Source organism: Pleurodeles waltl, chromosome 6, assembly GCF_031143425.1.
Source record: "Pleurodeles waltl isolate 20211129_DDA chromosome 6, aPleWal1.hap1.20221129, whole genome shotgun sequence".
NCBI lineage: Eukaryota > Metazoa > Chordata > Amphibia > Caudata > Salamandridae > Pleurodeles > Pleurodeles waltl.
In genome coordinates, this window is record NC_090445.1 from 3988897 (window position 1) to 4001988 (window position 13092).

General features: G+C 54.0%; 1 protein-coding gene across 2 annotated transcripts in view; it reads left to right on the top strand.

The window, feature by feature from the left end:
- Positions 1-13092, top strand: part of AK1 (adenylate kinase 1) — a 77801-nt gene that overhangs the window by 41437 nt on the left and 23272 nt on the right. For both annotated transcript variants that reach the window (XM_069236952.1, XM_069236951.1), the window contains 2 exons: positions 11241-11276; positions 12839-13002. In XM_069236952.1, the coding sequence (XP_069093053.1) occupies positions 11241-11276; positions 12839-13002 (200 nt within the window). The remainder of the gene's footprint in view (positions 1-11240; positions 11277-12838; positions 13003-13092) is intronic.

Below are 13092 nucleotides of genomic sequence, written 5' to 3' on the forward strand. Positions count from 1 at the left end.
GTCCAACTGGACTGGCATCAGGGGCGGGGGCAACTGAGGGCACGTTGGAGGCACCCACTGAGGGCAACAAAAGGGACCCCCTGAGGGCAACATGAGAAGGGTCTACTGAGGGCAACATGAGGGACCCCCTGAGGGCAACATGAGAAGGGCCTACTGAGGGCAACATGTGAAGGGCCTACTGAGGGCAACATGAGGGACCCACTGAGGGCAACATGAGGGACCCACTGAGGGCAACATGAGGGACCCACTGAGGGCAACATGAGGGACTCACTGAGGGCAACATGAGGGGCTCACTGAGGGCAACATGAGGGGCTCACTGAGAACAACTGAGGGCACATGGGAATCACCCACTGAGGGCATCACGGGAGAGACCCCATGGGGGCAACATGAGGGTCAGCGCACATGGGAAGCACCCACTGGGGGCACCAGAGAGCACTTGGGAGGCACCCACTGAGGGCAACATAGGATGACCCACTGAGGGCACGTGGGAGGGACCCCCCTGTGGCAACATGAGGGAGCCACTAAGGAGACATGGGAAGCACCCACTGGGGGCACCAGAGGGCATTTGGGAGGCACCCACTGAGGAAAACACTGAGGGTTGTGCTCTCCATGTAACAGACAAGACACAGTCCGGAAGTGTTGCTAACCGGACCCTTGTTGTGGTTACCCTCTAATGCTGCTAGCAGGTCCCTTGTTGTGCTTACCCCCTGAAGCTGCTCTCAGGTCCCTTGTTGTGCTTACCCCCTGAAGCTGCTCTCAGGTCCCTTGTTGTGGTTACCCCCTGATACTGATAGCAGGTCCCTTGTTGTGCTAACCCCCTGAAGCTGCTCTCAGGTCCCTTGTTGTGCTTACCCCTGAAGCTGCTCTCAGGTCCCTTGTTGTGGTTACCCTCTGATGCTGGTCTCGGGTTCCTGGTTGTGGTTACCCCCTGAACCTGTTCTCAGGTCCCTTGTTGTGCTTACTCTCTGATGCTGGTCTCAGGTCCCTTGTTGTGGTGACCCTCCCATGTTGCTAGCAGGACCTAGTTGTGGTTACCCTCTGATGTTGTTAGCAGGTCCCTTCTTGTGATTCCCCTCTGATGCTGGTCTTAGGCCAGTTGTTGTGATCACCCTCTGATGCTGCTCTCAGGTGCCTTGTTGTGCTTACCTTCTGATGAAATGTGCCTCTGCTGTGGGAGGTTTTCTGCATCCTTCAGTGTCTGTGATGCCAGGGTGCTCTTTCCTCAGCCTCACTTCTTGTTCTTCCTCCAGGACAGGAAGTGACGTGAGAGTTGGTTAGATCTTTTGTTTCAGGGTTCCAGGACATCTCCCCCACACACGACGACCCCCCACCCCACTTTTAGTCGTTTGCTCCAGAGGTGGCTGCATCTGTTCTTCCTGCTGAGACTGTTCTGTGAGAGTAACCTGGGCCCTTGCTCACGGGGCGCCCAGTTCAGCGTGTCACGACACTGCACCCAGCTCAGTGTGTCAGCTTAGCGTGTCACGACACTGCGCCCAGCTCAGCGTGTCATGACACTGGGCCCAGCTCGACATGTCACGACACTGGGCCCAGCTCGACATGTCACGACACTGGGCCCAGCTCGACATGTCACGACACTGGGCCCAGCTCGACATGTCACAACACTGCGCCCAGCTCAGCATGTCACGACACTGCACCCAGCTCGACATGTCACAACACTGCGCCCATCTCAGTGTGTCACAGCACTGCACCCAGCTCCGCGTGACACGACACTGCGTCCAGCTTGACATGTCACAACACTACGCCCAGCTCAGTATGTCATGACACTGTGCCCAGCTCAGCATGTCACGACACTGCGACATTGACTTGAGTCTGGTGCATGGCTGCCAAGTTCTCGATTTGCTTATGTGCGACATTCCCATGAGTGTAGTGCGTTTGTGTTGACATTTCAGGCCTTATGAGTGACACGTCATTGTGAGTGAAATGAGACAGTTACATCCATGTCAAGAGGTCACTTTTATAAATGGTTCCCGTTCCTCATAAGTGACGGTGCTCAGTGCGTGGGCTGACCCCGGGGCGCTTTACTTGAGAACCGGAGGCAGCTTTACTTCGCAGGAGTAAGTGAGGCCGTGTGCTCAGAATCACACAGTGTGGAGCCGGGGCCGGGACTCCAGTCCTCTTCTATGGGTCTGAAGTGACAGTTCCACCCCCAGCTCTCCAGCTCGGCCCCCCTGTTACCAGTTTAGACAGACCCAGCTTTGGAGTATATTTAGCAGCTGTGGTTTGTGGTTGGACACCCACATCTGTTCGACACATGGTCTGGGGGCGCTTGTGAGTGGTTGTGCTCAGTCTTCAAGTCTCCGGCTCTCTGGGTTCGGGAATGAGTGAGAGTAGGACAGTCCCTTTGGTAATCTTGTACACCAGCGCCACCTTGTGGCCTCCCATGAACAGTACCCGGAGCTTGGCTTTTTTACACGTCCCAGCAAAGCGGGAACTGGAACTACACGGTTTATGGTTTATCGCAAGGAAAATTACCGAACATGCGTTATTTCACCGCGAGATGCGTGGCACTTCGCAGGGCTGCTGGTGATACCTTCCATGCTCAAGGCACATCTTCAGTGGTGTAGCAAAGTCCCCCGCAGCCCTCGTGGAGCCTGGGGTGGAGGAGTGGGGGTGTGGATACTCCCTTGCTCCAGGGGTCCTCTCATCACAGTACACTGTGCACTGGCGACAGTCTCGTGAATGAGTCAGGGGGCCCTCTAGGTACTTTGAAAGGTGCCCCCCCTCAAGTTTCCTTACGCCAGGGCAAATCCTATCTGAATTTCCAATCTGTCACAGCGCCCTCTAGTGCCTGTTTTACTATCTGCGGTGGCTCCGGTCTCCTGCCCTAGGTGGTGTGCACAAGTATCATGGACTCACCTCCTATGTCCCACCAGTCCATGTCCTTTCCTTATCAAAAGCGTAAGACTCCTGCCAGTCCTGGTCCTTTCCTTATCACGAGTGTCAGACTCCTGACAGTCCTGGTCCTTTCCTTATCACGAGTGTCAGACTACTGCCAGTCCTGGTCCTTTCCATATCATGAGTGTCAGACTCCTGCCCATCCTGGTCCTTTCCTTATCACGAGTGTCAGACTCCTGCCAGTCCTGGTCCTTTCCTTATCACGAGTGTCAGACGCCTTTCAGTCCTGTTCCTTTTCCTTATCACGAGTATCAGACTCCTGCCAGTCCTGGTCCTTTCCTTATCACAAGCATCAGACTCCTGCCAGTCTGGGTCCTTTCCTTATCGCGAGTGTCAGACTCCTGCCCGTCCTGGTCCTTTCCTTATCACGAGTGTCAGACGCCTTTCAGTCCTGGTCCTTTCCTTATAACGAGTGTCAGATGCCTTTCAGTCATGGTCCTTTCCTTATCATGAGTGTCAGACTCCTGCCAGTCCTGGTCCTTTCCTTATCAAGAGTGTCAGACACCTGCCAGTCCTGGTCCTTTCCTTATCACAAGTGTCAGACTCTTGCCAGTCCGGTTCCTTTCCTTATCGCGAGTGTCAGACTCCTGCCCGTCCTGGTCCTTTCCTTATCACAAGTGTCAGACTCCTTATCATGAGTGTCAGACTCCTGCCCGTCCGGGTCCTTTCCTTATCACGAGTGTCAGACTCCTGCCAGTCCTGCTCCTTTCCTTATCATGAGTGTCAGACTCCCACCCGTCCTGGTCCTTCCCTTATCACGCGTGTCAGACTCCTGCCAGTCCTGGTCCTTTCCTTATCACGAGTGTCAGATGCCTTTCAGTCCTGGTTCTTTCCTTATCATGAGTGACAGACTCCTGCCAGTATAGTCCTTTCCTTATCATGAGTGTCAGACGCCTTTCAGTCCTGGTTCTTTCCTTATCATGAGTGACAGACACCTGCCCGTCCTAGTCCTTTCCTTATCACGAGTGTCAGACTCCTGCCAGTCCTGCTCCTTTCCTTATCATGAGTGTCAGACTCCCACCCGTCCTGGTCCTTTCCCTATCACGAGTGTCAGACTCCTGCCAGTCTTGGTCCTTTCCTTATCACGAGTGTCAGACGCCTTTCAGTCCTGGTTCTTTCCTTATAATGAGTGACAGACTCCTGCCAGTATGGTCCTTTCCTTATCACGAGTGTCAGACGCCTTTCAGTCCTGGTTCTTTCCTTATCATGAGTGACAGACACCTGCCCGTCCTGGTCCTTTCCTTATCACGAGTGTCAGACTCCTGCCCGTCCTGGTCCTTTCCTTATCACGAGTGTCAGACTCCTGCCCGTCCTGGTCCTTTCCTTATCACGAGTGTCAGACGCCTTTCAGTCCTGGTTCTTTCCTTATCATGAGTGACAGACTCCTGCCAGTCATGGTCCTTTCCTTATCATGAATGTCAGACTCATGCCGTTCATGGTCCTTTCTTTTGTCACGAGGGTGAGACACCTGCCAGTCCTGGTCCTTTCCTTATCACGAGTGTCAGACTCCTGCCAGTCCTGCTCCTTTCCTTATCACGAGTGTCAGACGCCTTTCAGTCCTGGTCCTTTCCTTATCACAAGTGTCAGACTCTTGCCAGTCCGGGTCCTTTCTTTATCGCGAGTGTCAGACTCCTGCCCATCCTGGTCCTTTCCTTATCACAAGTGTCAGACTCCTTATCACGAGTGTCAGACTCCTGCCCGTCCTGGTCCTTTCCTTATCACGAGTGTCAGACTCCTGCCAGTCCTGCTCCTTTCCTTATCATGAGTGTCAGACTCCCACCCGTCCTGGTCCTTCCCTTATCACGAGTATCAGACGCCTTTCAGTCCTGGTTCTTTCCTTATCATGAGTGACAGACACCTGCCCGTCCTGGTCCTTTCCTTATCACGAGTGTCAGACTCCTGCCCGTCCTGGTCCTTTCCTTATCACGAGTGTCAGACGCCTTTCAGTCCTGGTTCTTTCCTTATCATGAGTGACAAACTCCTGCCAGTCATGGTCCTTTCCTTATCATGAATGTCAGACTCCTGCCATTCATGGTCCTTTCTTTTGTCACGAGGGTGAGACACCTGCCAGTCCGACCTTTACTTTGTCACACGTGTCAGACACCTGCTAGACCTGGTCCATTCCATCTCATCATTGTCAGACACTCTCAAATTCTGGTCCTTTACTTTTCACGAGTGTCAGACACCCACCAATCCTGGTCCTTTCCTTCGCACAAGTGTCAGACACCTGTCAGACCCGGGGCTGTGCCCTGGATGCGGTAGCTCACTCAGGCCAGAGCTGTGTGCCTGTTTCCTGAGAGTGCTCAGAAGCAGTGACTGACCCTCTTCGTCAGACACCTGCACTAACGCTGAGAAAGTCTCTGTTAAGAAAAATCCTCGCCCCCGGGCTGTCCACCTCTCAACTGCCAAGAGTTTATTATCACGTTACTGACCTCAAGTGCTCCAGGAAGCCCTTCACAAGGCGCTATGTTCGAGTCGCCGTCCCTCAGTAATGAGCTGTGAGCACTGGCAGAGCTCCTTCCTTCATCTTACAAGGCGCTATGTTCAGGTCGCCGTCCATCAGTTATGAGCTGTGAAGACCCGCAGTGCTCCAGCCATCATCTTCATAAGGCACTATGTTTAGGTCGTTGTCCCTCAGTTGTAAGGTGTGTAGGAAAGTGCCCTCTTTCTTGGCATGGTCACCCCCCATTCTCTGCCTGTTGTCAGTGTGTTTGCCTTTGTTCACTGGGACCCTGCTAACCAGGACCCCAGGGCTTATGCTTTCTTCCATCTAACTTGGTTACTTACACCCCATATTTGGCATACTGATGCCCCCATATAAGTCCCTAGTATATGGTACCCAGGGCACTGGGGTACCAGGGGATCCCTATGAGCTGCAGCATGTATTATGCCACCCTTGGGGAGCCCATGCAAAGTGTTCTGCAGGTCTGCCATTGCAGCCTGCGTGAAACGGGTGCGTGCACCCTTTCACTACAGGTCACTGCACCAGGTCACTGTAAGTCACCCCTAGAAGGCAGGGTGCAAGTACCTGTGTGTGAGGGCACCCCTGCACTAGCAGAGGTGCCCCCACAAACTCCAGTTCCATTCCCCTGAACTTGGTAAGTGCAGGGAAGCCATTTTTTGCATGTACTGGACATAAGTCACTTCCCTGTGTCCAGCTACATATGGTAACTCCGAACCTAGGCATGTTTGGTATCAAACATGTTGGAATCACACCCCAAAACTAATGCCAGTATCGGTTGTATAATTCCTTGCACTCTTGGGGATCCTTAGAGGACCCCCAGTATTGCTACCACCAGTCTTACAGGGTTTTCCAGCAGCCCAAGCTGTTGCCAACCCTCAGACAGCTTTCTGCCCTCCTGCTGCTTGATCTGATCAAGCCCAGGAAGGCAGAACAAAGGATTTCCTTTGGGAGAGGGGTGTTACACTCTCTCCTTTTGGAAACAGGTGTTACATGGCTTCAGAGGGGTAGTCTCCCCACGCCACTGGTTTGCTTTGAAGGGCACATTTGGTGCCCTCCGTGCATAAACCAGTCCACACCGGTTCAAGGACCCCCAGTCCCTGCTCTGAGGTGAAACTGGACAGTGGAAAGGGGAGTGACGACTCCCCTGTCCATCACCACCCCAGGGTTGGTGCCCAGAGCTCCTCCAGAGGGTCCCTGGGTTCTGACATCTTGAATCCAAGGTTGGCAGGGACCTCTTGGAGCATCTGAGTGGCAAGACCAGGCAGACCATCTCCTGATGGGTGGTCACCTGGCTAGGTGACCAGTCCCGCTATCAGGACTATTTAGGGTCTCTCTCTTGGGTGGGTCCTCAGATTCGCCTTGCAAGATTCCAGCAGGACTCCTCTGTAACCTCTGCTTCTGACCACTGGAACCGCGACTGGAACCTCCAGGAACCAACGATCTGCATCCATGATGAAGACTCAGCTTGCAACATTGTTTCCACGGCTCCTTATATTTTCTGCAACATTTACCTGGCTGTGCATCCTCTGATGGCAGCACGTCTTCAGTCAGCACGAGAAGGAAGAAAGAATCTCCCTTGGAGTGGAGGAGTCATTCCCCTACATCCGCAGGCACCAACAACAATGATGACCGGCTGCGTGGATCTTCTCTCATCCTGAGCTGCGTGAATCCTGCATCACGGGTGATGGTCCGGAGTAGTCCTCTTGGTCCTCTCTACCAGCTGTCGAACTTTGGTGGAGGTAAGCCCTTGCCTTCCTACGCAGGACAGTACCCCCTTCCACTGCATCTCTTGCAGCTACCAAGGCTTGTTGGCATCTCCTCCAAAGGATCTTTAGGCTTTGTGTAGCCCCAGCCCCCAGCACTCCTTCCTGTGACGCACATCCCTCTGTGACTCCTGGTCCCTCGTCCAGTAAGTCTCCTGTCGGGGCTGCCTCTTCTTCTTTGGACTCTCTGCCTTGCTGAGGGTCCCCCTAGGACTCCCCCCAATGGGTTGAGTCCTCCTGGGTCTTCCTGGTCCCTGGCAGCTCCACTTTTGCTTGACCATGACTCCTGCCTTTGCCAAGGCTTGTTGGTGGCTTTTCCACGCCACTGACTGACTGCAATCATCCATCCGGCGAGGGACGTCGGCTGCATCCTCCAGGAACTCTTCACCTGCTCCAGGGCTGCATTCCTGACCATCTTCATCCTACTCTCAACCAAATCCTGCATCCACAGCTGGGTGGGTAGTGGCTCCTACTCCTCCTGGACTCTTCTGTGACTTCTGGACTTGGTCCCCTTCTTCCACAGGTCTTCCTCTTCAGGAATCCACCGCTGGTTTCTTGCAGGCTTGTCTGAGGGTTGCATTTTCTTCTTTTCCTTCCTTTTGGGTGGTTTGGGGAAAATCCAGTAACTTACTCCTTTCCTCCTGGTCACTAGGGGGCACTCTGGTACTTAACTTAGAGTTTTCCTAGTACCCCCAGCTCCCCTCTACACATTCCACTTACCTAGGTAGGGGTCCTGTGTTCGCATTCCATTTTTTAGTTTATGGCTTGGGCTCCCCCTAGGGTCACTATTGTCTAATTGCATTTGCACTGTTTTTTAATACTTTCTATGCCTATTGCTGATAACTAGTGGACATATCTAGGGGGATATTTATACCCGATGTGCGCCAAATTTGTGTCTTTTTTTACGCAACTTTGGCGCAAAACTAACTCCACATTTATATTTTGATGCTAGACCCATCTAATGTAAAATATTTTGTATCATTTTTTAGATGCGTGCGCCTACCTTGCCTCGATGAGAAGCAAGGTAGGCGTTTCCATCTAAAAATAGGTGCTAGCCCCATATTTATCCCCGTGCTAAAATGATGCATGCTAGCCCACTCTTTGCACCGGCTTGCGCCATTCTATAAATATGGTGCCCGGCTGTTGCCCAGGAATGGCGCAATCCGGTGCGAAACCTTTTTTTGCAAAACTGCGTTAGTGGAGTTTTGCACAAAAAATATAAATCTGCCCCCTAGTGTGTTACTCACCTCCTATTGGAGGGTTGCCTCTCTAGTACTTTTTAGTAATTGTGTCACTAAAATAAATTACCTTTATTTTTGTAACACTGAGTGTTTTCTTTCATGCGTGTAAGTGTTGTGTGACTACAGCGGTATTGCATGAGCTTTGCATGTCTCCTAGATCAGCCTTGGCTGCTCATCCACAGCTACCTCTAGAGAGCCTGGCTTCTCGACACTGCCTGCACTACACGGAGAGGGGATACCTGGATCTGGTATATGGTGTAAGTACCTTAGGTACCCACCACACACCAGGCCAGCCTCCTACAAGCTGTGAGGAGCCGCAGTGCTCCATCCGTCATCTTCACAAGGCGCTATGTTCAGGTCACTTTCCCTCAGTTATAAGCTGTGAAGACCTGCAGTGCTCCTACCATCTCAAACACACAGAGAGTGAGGGGAGGATGCCTGCAATAAGTCTAACCGCTGGCAATTGCTCGGGGTAACTTCTGTGCCCATCATGCCACCTCAGATGAGACCCAGCCATATGCAACTCAGTCATGAACAGGCCATCCCGAGCTGCCAAGCCAGGTCCTCTCTGAACCAGAACACAAGCAACCGAGGACCGGTTTCAGCCGAACTGCACCTCTCTGGTCGGGTGTAGCATGAGTCCAGTTGCACAGCGAGGACAGGATGCACCTCTTCAGTCGGGCGCAGGATGATTCCAAGGCACACTGAGCACGGGACGCACCTGTTTGGTCGGGTCAGCTTGGTTCCAGTGGCACAGTGAGCACGGGACACACCTTTTCAGTTGGGTGCAGGATGATTCCAATGCACAGTGAGCACGAGATGCACCTCATCGGTTGGGTGCAGCTTGCTTCCAATGGCACAGTGAGCACAAACGCACCTCTCTGGTTGAGTGCAGCTTGGGTCCAATGGCACAGTGAGCATGGGATCCACGTCTTCCATCAGGGTCAGCTTGGTTCCAGTGGCACACTGAGCATGGGACGCACATCTTCAGTGGGGTCAGTTTGGTTCCAGTGGCACAGTGAGCACAGGACGCACCTCTTCAGTCGGGTGCAGGATGATTCCAAGGCACAGTGAGTACAAGACGCACCTCATCGGTCAGGTGTAGCTTGCTTCCTATGGCACAGTGAGCACAGGACGCACCTCTCTGGTTGGGTGTAGCTTGGTTCCAGTGACACAGTGAGCACGGACGCACGTCTTCTGTCTGGGTCAGCTTGGTTCCAGTGACACAGTGAGCACAGGACGCACCTCTTCGGTTGGGGTCAGCTTGGTTCCAGTGGCACAGTGAGCACGGGACGCACCTCTATGGTCAGGTCAGCTTGGGTCCAGTGGCACAGTGAGCATGGGACACACCTCTTCGGTCGGGGTCAGCTTGGTTCCAGTGGCACACTGAGCATGGGACGCACCTCTTCCGTCGGGGCAGCTTGGTTCCAGTGGCACGGTGAGCACAGGACGCACCACTTTGGTTGGGGGCAGCTTGGTTCCAATGGCACGGTGAGCACGGGACACACCTCTTCGGTCGGGGCAGCTTGGTTCCAGTGGCACAGTGAGCACGGGAAGCACCTCTTCGGTCGGGGGCAGCTTGGTTCCAGTGGAACAGTGAGCACTGGACGCACCTCTTCCGTTGGGGGCAGCTTGGTTCCAGTGGCACAGTGAGCACGGGACGCACCTCTTCAGTCAGGTGCAGCTTGGTTGCAGTGGCACAGTGAGCATGGGACGCACCTCTTCCGTCGGGGGCAGCTTGGGTCCAGTGGCACAGTGAGCACAGGACGCACCTCTTCCGTCGGGGACAGCTTGGTTCCAGTGGCACAGTGATCACGGGACGCACCTCTTTGGTTGGGGGCAGCTTGGTTCCAGTGGCACAGGACGCACCTCTTCCGTCGGGGACAGCTTGGTTCCAGTGGCACAGTGAGCATGGGACACACCTCTTCGGTCGGGGTCAGCTTGGGTCCAGTGACACAGTGAGCACGGGACGCACCTCTTCTGTTGGGTGCAGCTTGGTTCCAGTGGCACAGTGAGCACGGGACGCACCTCTTTGGTCAGGGTCAGTATGGTTCCAGTGGCACAGTGAGAACGGGACGCACCTCTTTGGTTGGGGGCAGCTTGGGTCCAGTGGCACAGTGAGCACGCGACGCACCTCTTCTGTTGGGTGCAGCTTGGTTCCAGTGGCACAGTGAGCACGGGACGCACCTCTTTGGTCAGGGTCAGTATGGTTCCAGTGGCACAGTGAGAACGGGACGCACCTCTTCTGTTGGGTGCAGCTTGGTTCCAGTGGCACAGTGAGCACGGGACGCACCTCTTCCGTCAGGGGCAGCTTGGTTCCAGTGGCACAGTGAGCACGGGACGCACCTCTTCCGTCAGGGGCAGCTTGGTTCCAGTGGCACAGTGAGCACAGGCTGCAGCCTTGCACACCCCTGGCCACTTAGGTCTTGGGTTCCTTGTGAAAGAATTGACATGAGAAAGCAGACTATAGTTAAGTATAGAGCTGGAGGCAGAGTTGCGTTTTGCATCATTGCATGTAATTTCACCTAATTTTGATGAAAGTTCATGTAATGAGGAAAAAGCTAACTACGCGGAGTGTGCGCTCCCCAGGTTCTAGAGCGGGGGTTCTTCTGAGGCCCCCTCACTCAGGGCGGTGCTTCGGGGTGCGGGGGGGTCCAGAAGAAGGCTGCCTGGTGGGCTTGTCTCCAGTTGTCTGTAAAGGCCACCTCTGTCCTCTTTGCAGGATGCTTGGGGGGTCAGGTGGGGGGGGTCTCCTACCCCCCAGTCCTGAAGCTCCTTGGGCTCCAGTCCTCGACCTGCTCGTCGTCCGACTTCCTTTCACAAGAAATCTAACATTTCTTTAATTTCTCATTCCAGAGAAGCTGAAGACGAGCAAAATCATCTTTGTGGTCGGTGAGTAACAGTGTGCGTGAATGCACGTGCCTCTGTGTGTGCTTGTGTGCGTGAATGCACGTACCTCTGTGTGTGCTTGTGTGTGTGAATGCACGTGCTTCTGTGTGTGCTTGTGTGTGTGCGTGAATGCACGTGCCTCTGTGTGTGCTTGTGTGTGTGTGCGTGAACGCACGTGCCTCTGTGTGTGCTTACATGTGTACGTGAATGCACGTGCCTCTGTGTGTGCTTGTGTGTGTGAATGCACGTGCATCTGTGTGTGCTTGTGTGTGTGCGTGAATGCACGTGCCTCTGTGTGTGCTTGTGTGTGTGAATGCACGTGCCTCTGTGTGTGCTTGTGTGTGTGAATGCACGTGCATCTGTGTGTGCATGAATGCACATGCCTCTGTGTGTGCTTGTGTGTGTGCGTGAATGCACGTGCCTCTGTGTGTGCTTGTGTGTGTGTGTGCGTGAACGCACGTGCCTCTGTGTGTGCTTGCATGTGTACGTGAATGCACGTGCCTCTGTGTGTGCTTGTGTGTGTGAATGCACGTGCATCTGTGTGTGCTTGTGTGTGTGCATGAATGCACATGCCTCTGTGTGTGCTTGTGTGTGTGCGTGAATGCACATGCCTCTGTGTGTGCTTGTGTGTGTGCGTGAATGCACATGTCTCTGTGTGTGCTTGTGTGCGTGAATGCACGTGCCTCTGTGTGTGCTTGTGTGTGTGCGTGAATGCACGTGCCTCTGTGTGCTTGTGTGCGTGAATGCACGTGTCTCTGTGTGTGCTTGTGTGTGTTCGTGAATGCACGTGTCTCTGTGTGTGCTTGTGTGTCTGCGTGAATGCACGTGCCTCTGTATGTGTGTGCTTGTGTGTGTGCGTGAATGCACGTGCCTCTGTGTGTGCTTGTGTTTGTGTGTGTGAATGTATGCGTCTCTGTGTGTGTGCATGAATGCATGTGTCTCTGTGTGTGCTTGTGTGTTCGTGAATGTACGTGCCTCTGTGCGTACTTGTGTGTGAATGCACGTGCCTCTTTGTGTACTTGTGTGTTTGTGTGTGTGAATGCACCTGCCTGTGTGTACTTGTGTGTATTAGACGCTCAGCTACCACGGGGTTAGGGCTTTGGCAGGATCAGTGCTGTGTGCTGTGGCAGGATCAGTGTTGTGTCAGTGGTGTGGCAGGATCTGTGCTGTGGCAGGGTCATTGCTGTGGCAGGGTCATTGCGTGTGGCAGGGTCAGTGCTGTGGCAGGGTCAGTGCTGTGGCAGGATCAGTGCTGTGTGCTGTGGCAGGATCAGTGCTGTGTGCTGTGGCAGGATCAGTGTTGTGTCAGTGGTGTGGCAGGATCTGTGCTGTGGCAGGGCCAGTGCTATGTCATGGTCATTGCTGTGGCCGGGTCAGTGCTGTGGCAGGATCAGTGTTGTGTGCTGTGCAGTCAGTGCTGTGGCAGGTGCTGTGGCAGGGCCAGTGCTGTGGCAGGGTCAGTGCTGCCCCTACCCAGGTTGTACCTTGCACACAGACCACTCACAGCACCAAACTTTCTACCATGCGCCGTCTTACTCATGCTTTTATCTCCATCCTACTTCCAGGTGGACCCGGCTCTGGGAAGGGAACCCAGTGTGAAAAGATCGTGGCCAAGTATGGCTACACTCACCTATCCAGCGGCGACCTCCTCAGGGCAGAGGTCAAGTCCGGCTCGGAGAGGGGCAAGAAAATGGCAGCCATTATGGAGAAGGGTGAACTGGTGCCTTTGGTGAGAGATGGTGTTGGGGAAGTGGTGGAGGGGAGTGGGGGTGGTCTGTGGGAGGGGGTTAGGGTGTCTGGCAATGAGAAATCATTTCAG